We start from the raw sequence: 12,304 nt of genomic DNA on the forward strand, positions 1-12,304 counted from the left end.
TTCATTGTTGATTTTTGCTGACCTTCAGCATGTACTTGCCATGTGATCTTTGCAGTAAGTCCAGAACACCATGAGTTTGACAGCTACACACGATGTGGTTGTAGAGAAACAAAATGAAGCTAAAACATTGCTGAAAAGTAAAGATGTTCCTCCTTTACCATGGACTTCTACTTGATGACTAAGAGCTTGAATACTGCCAGTCAGGCCTATACACTGTCACTCAAGCTAATGAACATGTGGTGAATGTCTTATTTGTATTTACTTCAAGAGTTGCCATGATTAATAACAATACTTTTCAAGTCTAACACGTATAGAATACATTATCGTTTGCAAACTTTTAAGTATTTACTTTTAAATCAATGGTGGCATTGTCAAAACTGTCAGAATATATGAGAATTCTGTTATTTAACTATTATTCTTTTTCTAGATTATGTAATGTGATAATTAGAAGGGGATGCTGCCATGGCTACCAGTTGGAAGTTGTTCTTAGGTGCCATTGAGTTTCTGTAGACTGTAAGCGACCACGTTGTGTGCCTATAGAATGTTCCAGAATGTTACATACCTTATATTTGCGTCCTTAGTGCTGAAAAGAGTAGGTCCATTGTTGTGGTGATCAACTCCTTCCATTAGGTTGCTGGTTGTGCTTTTAGTTTTCCTCCTGTTTTCCAAGTTTTACAGAGTCACAGAATAAGGCTCATCATTTGTGCTTCCAGTGAAAGTTCGACTTCGGTTTGATCCAAGATCAATCCTTTTGTTCTTCTGGCCATCTATAGTGTCCTTAAGAATTTCCACCACAAACAGTCTCAGTTTTCCTACCCATCTTTAATAGAACGGCTTCCACACCCACCCCTCTTAATTCTTTTTATAACCTGCACATGGATACTAGATGTTTGCCTTGTAAAAGTGAGAGCATTTGCAAATAATTTTATTTAAGAGTCAGCACATTCCAAAAGTGTCGATAATAACCTCAGTTCTGCAGGGATGCCAAGACAGTTACTTAAAGCTGAGCATCAGTAAGGAAATGTCTCCACTGGGAGTTAATCACTTTAAGTAAAGGCACCGGTATTGAGAAATTCAGCTATGAAGTATGAAACAGTAATTTAAACAGTAATTATGAAACAGTCTCACTTTACACTAATGAATCTCCCCAGAGAAACATTTGTAAATTATATGCATAGTAATGACATCTTGTGATTTCCCGCACAAAGCCTGAGAAAGTAATTTTATCTTACTTCTGTAAATAATTACAATTTTGACCCAGTAAGCAATTAATCATATCTGATAGCAATTGTAGGGAAAAAAAAAAATCATATTTAAATTATTCTTGTACATAAGTTTTGTTTTTGTTAACATTAGTCTATGATTAGTATTCCTTTTTCACTCTTTTTTTTACTCTTCATTTCCTGATGGCTTCAGATTGAGTTTACAGAAGGGTGAGTGGGTGTAGATTTTTATTGTAGGGAACTTTCAGACAAGGCAAGTGCTCTGGTGAACAGTAGGATGTGCGTCGTTTCCCAACAGAAAGGGCCCATGAAATTCTGCGATATGCCACATTACCAAGATCCTGAAAGAACGTGCAGATGAGGTTTTCAGTATGCCAAATCGCATCACCCACCCCCCCACCCATTTTCAGAACCGCTTGTCCTATACAGGGTCGCGGGGAACCGGAGCCTACCCGGTAACACAGGGCATAAGGCCAGGAGGGGAGGGGACACACCCAGGACGGGACGCCAGTCCGTCGCAAGGCACCCCAACCGGGACTCGAACCCCAGACCCACCGGAAAGCAGGACTGTGGTCCAACCCACCGCGCCAATCGCATCATCGATGACCCAATTTCAGATGGCACTGCTCAATAATACAAACGCAGGTCTTGCTGCTGTCTTACTAAGACGTATACATTCTCATGTTTGCGGCGCACACTCAGATGCTGTTATTCAAACCCACTCACTCAGCTTGCCATCAGTTCATCTAGAAAACCAACTGTCTCATATAAGAATACAGATGATCTTCTCTGTTGCTGTTGCAAAGAAGCTGTTAATGTGAATGATGATATGTGAGCACAAGTTAGTTTGTACTGATCATCCTTCTTATTCTTAAGAAAAATTAGACTATATTACATAATACATAGTTTAATACTCATCTGAGGTGGATATTAGTTGGACCAAACAGAAATTTAAAGGTCTGTAGGAACACTGAGTGTTTTTACTCGAAAGGCTTTTCTGGACTATTTTTATAAACTCATTAAGCATGAAACAATGTCGAATGCTCAGTATTGTTTTTTTAATAGGTACATAAAAATGCAAAGTAGTGTAAAATATATATTTAAAAGCTGAAGCAGATGTTTTAAAATGATTGATAACCTCCCTTGGAGACGTCTGCAGTAAGACCTCTCGAACGTTAGCGTCTTGTGCTCAGTGGTAAATTCCGTCTTGCAGACAGCAGACCTTTCTTATGAAATGTCCCCTTGGTTCCAGTCCATTACCTTTTCCAACACATGTACGCATGAGAGGCATCAGAACAAATATGTACTTTTTAAGAAAAAAAAAACATCAGTGAAAGGCACTAAATTTGATTCTTGCACAGATCTCATTATTTGATTAATAACTGAGTGGTGTGAAAATCAGGAGGAAAAACAGCACTGGTTTTCTCAGCAAATGGATCGACAGATTGTGTTCATCATCAGATCTTCCGCAGACATGTGTGTTTAAGCAGATTTCAAGACAGAGTAGTGCGAGATGCAAAGTAGGTGTGACAGAGGCCCTCTAGGCTTTGGGGGATGTGTGTATGTGTGACATGTGAGGGGTCAGAGAGCAGTATACTTCCCATATCAGCAGTAGTCAGCCTCTTTTCACCCCTTTCAGTTGAACTGAGGTGCAGCCTTACTTGACCTTTTTTTAAACATTGCGCTTTCCTTGGGGGCCGTATATTCTGTAGCCATAGTAAAAAGTAAAGATTTGTTTTTTCTGGCATTCACCCTCTTTAAGTATCTCATCCAATGTAAATAACCACTTGCATTGAGTAGGGTCACAGTGAGCTGGGGCCTATCTTGAAATCACGGGATGCAAGGCTGAGGGGGATATACCCTGGACAGGACACCTGTCCATTGCAAGGTACCCACATAAACTCACTCACTCAGGTCAATTTAGAGTCATTAGTTCATCTGAACTGTATGTCTTTGGAGTGTGGGAGGAAGCCAGAGTACTCAGCATAAACCCATGCAGACCTGGGAGAACATGCAAACTTCACACAGGCTAAGCAGGGATTGAACCCCATGTTCTCCCACACCACCCATATATGCAGCTGCAGCACTATGCTACCCTGCTTTACATTTATTCATTTAGCTGATGCTTTTCTCTAAAGCAACTAACAATGTTAATATCACAATTATTACATGCTTAGAATCATTTACCCATTTATATAGCTGTTTTTTTTACTAGAGCAATTTAGGGTAAGTACCTTGCTCAAGGGTGTTACAGCCAGAGGCGGAGAATCAAACCTGCAACCTTTGGGTCCAAAGGGAGCCACACAAACCCTTACACTACCAGCTGTCCCGATTTTATGGGAGTACCCTGCAATGGACTCTTTAAACACATACATTTAAAAAACTTTACATAACATAAATAACTATGAATCAGTGGATACTGAAAAACAAATGAAAGGGTAAATTAGCAAATCAAACCCAAATCTAGGCGGCTCAGAATAATGTGTTACATGAGGGCACCGTTTAAGATTAGGTATTTTAGCCTTCCTTCCTTATGGTTACCAGAACTTCATTTTCTAATTATCTACTTATTCAGGCATCTACATTTGTAAACACACATGTCCATGTTTTTGTTATGCAGTGTGGAGCGTGAATCACACAGCTGATTGAATCCATATCCCCAAAAAACAAGGCTTTGATTATTGCGTTACCACCCCCTTCAACATTAGTCTGTATTTTAGCACTAATTTCAACAAAATACTGAATTTTTTTCAAAAAGACCAATGACAATAATAATCGAAAAGAGCCCAGGCATGTCAGCAGAGAAGGGCACTGCGAAAATGTGTTTATTCAAATCAGACAAGTTCAATCAAGTGCTTGGTGGCACTTGGCATGTAAGAGCTGGAATGTTACAGAGATGTCCGTCTCCTGCCGGCTCAGGTGCGTCGGCATTTTGGACTGACTGAGGTCAGCACTCTTGGCTGGAGTCCCGGGGCTGTTTGGACATGGCTGCTGTAATAGAGTCCGGATGAGTGTCAAAGAGCGAGGGCCTGCCGGGCCCCAGTGCAGGGTTCTGGATGTGGTGGTGTTAGCTGTAATCTCCTCGGCAACACCTCCGTGCTGACCTCAATATCCCCTGCCACTCACGCCGGGACATTATCAGAGAAATACGGTCTAAGAAGAACAAGAAAAAAACATCCCAGAATGAAGTGAGACCTTAAATCATAAACATGAATACATTTATGCACATAATGCAAATTTCAGACAGATATAGACACTCAATGTGAGTATAGATTACATTAATGCATTTAGTTGATGCTTTTCTCTAAAGTGACTTACAATGTTAAGGTTACAATTACTTACCCATTTATACAGTTGGGTAATTTTACTGGTGCAACTGAGGGTAAGTACCTTGCTCAAGGGTACTACAGCCAGAGGTGAGGCTTAAACCTGCGGGTCCCAAGGCAGTAGCGCTAACCACTACACTACCAGCTGACCTGTAGTATCTGAAATAATTATAAACTACATGAAGTAAATTCATTTAGCAAAAAAAATCATCTGTTTTCCTTCTCAGTTCTTGTCATTCAGTTTTGAAAATTTCTCTAGAATTTTGAAGAAAATTTCGTATAAAACTGAATTGAATTGAATTGAATTGAATTGAAAATTGAATTGAAGAGAATTTTGTAGAAAATTGCGGTAAAATGCTGTGTCTGAACAAAAAGAAGAATAACGTGTATTATGTCCTGTGTATTAATAGAAAAAACTATATGTAAACAAGTTCGACACAAATTGACTTTACTCAAGAATCACGGGTCTGCATCTATTTTCCTGTTCACTGAGATGTACGTCACTTTGGAGAAAAGCGTTTGTAAAATTTATAAGGAAAATTGCAAGTGAAAAATTTTTATTATCTGTACTTGTCATTCTGAAATCAGACTGAAGATTCTTAATTAGATTATTTAAAATTCATGTGGAAAAATGTTTTAGAAATATCCACACCGTGGTTAGATGAGTGCACGTGAGCCCTTGCAATGGAACTTCTGGGTGTTCGAATTAAAGTAATTTAAGGTTCTTTGGAGTTTCAATGAGGAGGCGAAATAAAGCTTAAAAGATGTTTTAGGTCCGTTCTGAAGAAGTTCACAAGATCTTATCCATCACAGATGCACGAGCACACTTGCAAAGGAAGTACGGCCACTCTATCGTGAATGCCCTCGTGTATCTTGAGTGCGTGTCCTGCGAGCACATCTCTGTTCCATCTTTTAACGCGTCCTGAAACACACCTTTCAGTATGTTCTTGAAACAAGAGCTAGTCTAGGCCATTTAGTTCCCTTCAGTATTTAGTATACCTGTTTCTGTGGAAAATTGCCAAGTTACGGAGGCGCTTTGTATTCTAGAACTGTCTGTATGCAGTATTATATGTAGGAATGAAAAGAATACAAATGACATAAATTAATAGTATGATGCAGACAACATAATCGGTAAGTAAGAGTAAAAAAAGCGAGTACATTCCAGCAGAGGGAAACAGAATAAGAGCTGGAGAATAATATTATTATGTGACGATTTTTGTCTACCACTTTTCTCCATGTGTGATAAGCACAAAAATGGTACAGATGGTATGTACAGTAATAGAAATATATAGAAATGGTATGTGCCTAACTTTTTCCGGAGATCCTGTGGAAGAATATTGTGTCATAATAAATGGTCAGTATTGATTACTTTAATTAGGTCTCAGCCCTGGAATGTAACACATGACAGAGATTTCGCTGTGCCCTCATCTATCTTCCAAGAGCTGTGCCCCGGTCCTGATGCCAGTCATTAAAATCTTTGTTCTTGTTCTCCCAGCAAATCTGAACTCTGTGACAGTCTGTCTTCTGTGATCACGCCACATGCCTTAATCAGATCTTCTGAAGACATGTCACTGGGGAACACACCCCCGCATTGACAACATGTACTGACCCTGAACATTCCAAAGCCTTTTCAGTAAAAATTGCATTGCAGTGTTTTCATAATGTATAAAGCCCTGGAATGCTGGTGAAAAATTTGCCGATTGGAGCTGTAACGTTAATGTTAAGATACTAATGAATTTCAGACTTCAATATATTTACATTTACGTTTATGCATTACAAAGTAAACAAAAGTGCATCCCACAGCAGACAAAGGCTTTAGATACCAACACTTGATTATTTAAGCACTTGTATATCTGAGATCACTGCAGTCCCAGCGCACATATTCGGCTACATGCCTATACAAGCGACACAGGGACAGGAAAATCCGTCGACAAATGTATCAGACATTGAAGGACAATCTTATAAAGCTGGCAGCAGCTTGGGAGGGAAGTGCGTCTGAAAGAGATACATTTTTGACCCTTCTTGAAGGTTGGATGGGATTCAGCAGTTCCAAGGGACAGAAGGCGATTTGTTCGGGTTGGGAGATTTTGGACCCATTGTGAGGGAAATGAGCAGGTGGCCAGAGGTGGAGGACCCCAATGCTCTTGTTAAATTGTAGAAACAAGGGGGTTCTGTAGAACTCAGGGTGATAATCCTTCAGACGTCTTGTAGAGCATCTTCAGACAAAACAGGTGCCGTTGAGTAGACATTGTCAAAATAAGATATCTTTTAGAGTTCCAAACTAATTACAGAATGTACACCTTTCCACTCCTGTAGAAGCCAAAGATGGTTCATGTTTCCCAAAGGTTCTTGCCTAGATTTAGGCAGCAAGGGACAGAAACATGGACTGGACATGAAGACATGCTGTACTTGGCCAAACAACTTCAGGAACTCTTGTCCTGTTATAGTTTCTTTAACTTTGCCAGTTGTTCAGTCCTTTGAATTCTTCTCCATCTATTGGTCTTCACACTTCTCCTGTTCTCAGTCTTTACAGATCAAATGTGTCGATTTTCCTGTATTTCTTTTGTTTCCATGCTATCGGATTTAAGCCCAACTCCGCTCTAGAGCTTCTCTGTCAGTCATAACTCAGACAACGTGGCTTTACTGTGGAGTCCTGTATTCACAGAATCGTTCACGTTCACCAGCCAAGCAGCTGATTTGCCCATTCAGTTTCTGACCTATAACTGGCACGTCCCCGGCACGAACGATCCTCTTCTCTCATCACAGGGCATGTGAAATGTCATCATTTTTCATCGTTCGCACTGTCAGAGCAAAGGCACTTTGATTCATTCCTAACGCGCTAACCAGCACTGGCACTCTAATACAGAACTGTTACTCTGTGTGTCTGGAGGAAGAGTTATAAATCATTTTGTTAAAAGGATTGGCCCATACTCCTCTGTTATTTAACGGTGCCATGTGGAATTACATTATTGATGAGGTAGTTGAGTTTTCTGACAACCTCACCGGCATTATCAACAGCAACCTTCTCTTCAAGAAGATGGGAGGGGGGGGCTGATGTCATTGCCCCCTTTGATCTCCCTGAAGCATTTAATAAAGTTCTCTGCATCTGAATGGCATCCGGTGGATGGGTTGCCAAAGAACTGGCGCTATCATACCATGCAATTCACATAATCTTGCCTTAAATACTTACTTACGCCTTCCACCCCTCCTGGGGAATGGCTCGCAAACAAGGGTCCTCAAGCTGAAGTTTCCTCGTTGGCATTTTTTGTAGCTGGCAAGGTTTTTATGGTGTGGAGTAACTAGCTCCACACCCAACCCTCCTCCTTTCTCACTCAGGCTTGAGACCGTCCTTTGCGGAGTTGCCTTAACTACACTTGGAACATTTGTGTTCAGATTCTCTGTCAATTTTTTTTTTAACTTATGGAAACTGTACACATTTACTTTATTATACACAGAAGTGGTGCAAGTTGAGATGTCACCTTCTGTTGAGGTGGGATTGTATGTACTTTGGAGAAAGCAAAGACCAGTTGTACCCCAGAAATAGTTGTTTTTTTCCCCCATTGAAAAATGCATTGTCTAGGGGATTATACCCTCCAAGGAGAAGAGAGAAATTGCCCTTTGGATTATTGTAGATGGTGTGTTTAAATCTATGATCTTATTGTTCAGCCAGGAAACAGAATGCTGGCACAGTATTATACTACAGTAATCAGTGTGAGGCTGCAAGCTGTATTTGTTCAAAGATTACAAAACCCATCAGCATACAACAGTTCTGCTGGATTTTAGAATTCCCTCACATATCTAAAGGAATATTGGTTAACTTTTAAATGAAGAGCTTTCTTATAGATTAACTTCAAACTAATACTTAATATAATGCTAAATAATACTCATGTATAGTCATAAAAACTCTTTCATGCTCTGAAAAGGTTAATTGAAAAAAATGGCCTATAATTAAACAAATTTTAGTTGACATAGTGGTTAGAGCTGTTGCCTTGTGATCTAAACATCAAGGTTCCTGTCTCCTGTTGCATCATCGATACAAGGAATTTAAACAGTAAAAGTTACACAAATGTTTAACACCTAAGTGAGGAAAAAATGTCAGGGGCAAGATTCTGTTATTACTATTATTAAACTTTCATGTTTTTTTTTTTTTTTTTGGGCCAGCAAAACATTTAAGAAAACACAATAGCTTGGACACACACATTTGCTGAAACCACTTGTCCCAAGTGGGGTCGCAGCAAACTGGAGCCTAACCCGGCAACACAGGGCGTGAGGCTGGGGGGGAGGGGACACACCCAGGACAGGACGCCAGTCCATCACAATGTACCTCTAGCGGGACTCGAACCCCAGACCCACCGGAGAGCAGTCCCGGCCAAACCCGCTGCGCCACCGCACCCCCCACCAATATCCTGTAATAATAATAAAAAAAAAAACCAAAAAAAACACAACATCTGATGGGTTCCTTGGAAATATGACAATCTTAGAGGCATGTGAAAGATGTCTCTTACAATACATTATTTATTGTGTTAAGTCATTTTCCTGTTTTTTTTTTAAAATAAATTATTAGAAAGCTTTGAATCAGTCTGTGTGCCTTCATGGGAGGAAAAATGAAGATGATGGAGGGCAGCTGGTAACACTGTGTGTAGAGCTATTGTCTTGCAGTTGCAACTGAAGAACCTGCGTTCAACTCCCCCCTCCCCCTTAGTACCCTAGATCAAGGTTCTTACCCTGAATTTCACCAGTCTAAAATTACCCAGATGTGTCAATAGGTAAATTATCATAGGGAGAGCTTAATACACAAACCAAGTTGGTGAAAGGCATGAGATGAACAAAAATGGTTTGCTGTAATTAAAGCAGCAATGAGCACGGTGGAGAACTTAAACGATCTGCCTTGGATTGTCTCCCTTGTCCCGACAAAAATCCCAAATTCCAGGTTGGAAGCACAGCTCGGGGCCGAGAATCTGCAGCGGCACTCCTCGCCAGCTGTGCGACGTGCTGCTTTTTACTCTACGGGTCCCCCAGCTCTTAATTGCCTTTCGAAAGTAATTACTTTGACAGAAAGTCACCTCACCTGCTCGTTCAGGTGTAAATGAGGCGCTAATTAAAACCGACTGCGAAAGCCGCGATTGCGACTCTCGAGGCCCCGAACTGCCGAGCCCTGACACCGGATGAGCGAGGATGTCTGGGCTTTGTGCACGCTAGCGTGACTTTTAGATGGAAGCCATCTGAGAAGCAAGCGGGCATCTCTCCACGTGCGCAGGGCCCTGCGTCTGAGCATGTCGATGAGTATCTGCCGGTGCCGCAGCAGGGAGAGAGCGTCGCCGGCGAGTCTCGGCACCGCCGGGGACACCGAATCATCGCCCGTCCTTATTTGCAGTCACGCAGCTTACGCACGCCTCTGTGAGATCTGCGTAAAGGAAGGGCGAAGCAGAGACCACGCTGCCACGCAATGACCGGACACAAGTCCGACTCGCCAGTTTGGCCCCGGTGTTCCGGCTCGCTGTACGCGGCGGCTCCCGCGTTGCTATTTTCCAGTTCATTCACACGCGTCCTGTGCTTCGATCCAGGGCAAAATTAAACGGCTCGCATATTTTTACATTTTTCCTCATTTTGTAGGACTGGGTGTTTGATGGGACGCATTCCAGATTATGTTTCTGATTCAAGGGCACAAAGAAAAAGCGCAAACCGCATCCTTCCAGCGGTACCTCTACCTGGCAGAAACGGGAAATTGGTTTATGCAAATGAAGGCAACAGGCTCTTCATATTCTTTCAGGCGTTTCCAGTCTTCCGTTTTGAGATCCAGTGATGCACTGGCGTTTTGTTTGAGGTGTATCCTGCCTAGTCCAGCGCCTAGTCCTTCTGGGATAGGCTCCAGACCACTATGACCCTGATTTGGACAGGTGTTGAATGAAAGTGAGAGAGGGTGTTTCCAGACCTCAAAGTGCACTTTAAACCCACATCCAGCATGAGGTTTAAACAAGAGACGTGGATGCTCTGCTGCCAGAACTTGCCCGGGTAATTTGAATAGACGCACTCAACTCCTAAAGGGTCTTGGCATTTGTGGTAAATGTTGAAAAATGATATTGATTCCTGGCGCAGGCACACCGCAAGCTCAGGGTCGCACACGCTTCTGTGCGATGCATGGGCTTTGTGTTTTGAGCACCACCCCCCATCTTAGTCAGCAAACAAACACCCTCCAACCCCCACCGCCCCGTGGCCCCCACTTTCTCTCGTTCCCCTATTAGAAGATGAATGCTGGGGGAGAACGGATGAGCCCGTCCTTTGCAATGGAAGGAGAGGAATCATGAGCTGGGAGCATATATCAACAGTGATTTGCCCCCCCTCCTCATTGCTTGCTCGCTCCCTCCCTCCCTCTCTCTCCGCTGCTCTCTCCCTCTCTCTGCAAAGCCGCTGTTGCAGCCCAGCCCCCTGCTCATCATTCCTTTCATGGAAATTAGATGAAGGTGGCTTAACGTGGGTGGCCATAGGAGGCTGGCAGGTTCACGGAGGATGTAGCCGGGGACTCCGCACTCCCTGACCCTCCAAGACCCTCCCGGACCCAGGTCCCGGGGAAACAGGGCAGAGCCACCATGCGGTCGCCCTGACGGGGGCTCAGACTCTCCCCCACCGCCCGGTGCGTCCTCCGCTCCTAAATTATTGATCTCTTCCTGCGGTGAAAGCAACCCGCGACCATGGCGCTGAAGTGAAGCCTGCCGTCTGCCGCACACATGGACGTGTTCAGCTTCGTGAAGATGGGAAAGTTGTCTGGGTGAGTGGCGCTGGGAGGAGGGGATGAGAGGGGTTCCTACATCGGCTTCACTCCTGCATGCTGCTTTTTTGGTGAGCAGTCTATCCGACAGGGACACGACAGAAATTAGGGGTTGGGGGGGGGGGTGTATACGGTAAATTGAGAATGAGCCAGTCAAACTGCAGCCAGAGGGATTATGATTTTTTATGGGCCCCGAGACTGTTTCTGTTTTGATTTGGTGATCACAGTAGTTCTTGTGGAAGAGAGCGCAGTGTGTTTAGTGTGTAGCAGGGGGAAAAAAAAATTGTGAGTGGCAGAGAAAGAGCGAGAGAGTGAGGGAGAGAGAAAAGCAAGTGGAGGGGGGGGGGTTAACATTTTATTCAGGAGGAACAGAGGCTGGAGCGGACCCTGGAACTGAGCTTAACTAAGTGCTCGGTGCATGGATCTCTGTTAGCGGCACACACACAAACCACACCTAAGACGTTCAATGGTCTGGCATCGTTCTTGTCTTTGCTCTATGGAATTGTTTCAAAAGAAAAAAGGGATAAAAATTAGTAGAAACTGGATTCGGTCCCTGCGTGAACCCGGGAAGCAAAAGCAATTTCTCTGTTAATCATTATGTTCACATGTTGTTTTAGATCCATATGATGACTTGCAAATTATGCCACAGATTGTAGTATTTAAAATAAAACCTGGCAATGCTGCATGCCAGTCCACTGCCTCTTTCTGAAAAAAAGGTGAGAGGAATCGGGTTGTGATTTTATGCACGGCGGCCCTGCGAGTTTACGCAGTGTGAACTGAGTACAGCAGTTTATAAGCGGACGCTTAGCGTACATTTGTGTTTTGCACCTTTGTGCTGAGAGCAATTCCCCCTGCAGATTTAGATGCATTTGTTGTGGTTTTATTTTTAGAGCAGAGAGCATGATGTGCCGTGTGGAGCATCCATTCCCATCAGACCCTTAAGTAACCAATAAAGTGCTGAGCACATGGGGGGTCTCTCCACCGGCTGC

General features: G+C 42.9%; 1 protein-coding gene across 1 annotated transcript in view; it reads left to right on the top strand.

Moving 5' to 3' along the window:
- Window positions 1-10,953: 10,953 nt before the first annotated feature.
- Window positions 10,954-12,304, top strand: part of frmpd4 (FERM and PDZ domain containing 4) — a 38,316-nt gene continuing 36,965 nt past the window's right edge. The window contains exon 1 of the mRNA XM_018741756.2: window positions 10,954-11,315. Within this exon, the coding sequence (XP_018597272.2) occupies window positions 11,275-11,315 (41 nt within the window). The 5' untranslated portion in view covers window positions 10,954-11,274. The remainder of the gene's footprint in view (window positions 11,316-12,304) is intronic.

This window comes from Scleropages formosus, chromosome 12 (assembly GCF_900964775.1).
Source record: "Scleropages formosus chromosome 12, fSclFor1.1, whole genome shotgun sequence".
Taxonomy (NCBI): domain Eukaryota; kingdom Metazoa; phylum Chordata; class Actinopteri; order Osteoglossiformes; family Osteoglossidae; genus Scleropages; species Scleropages formosus.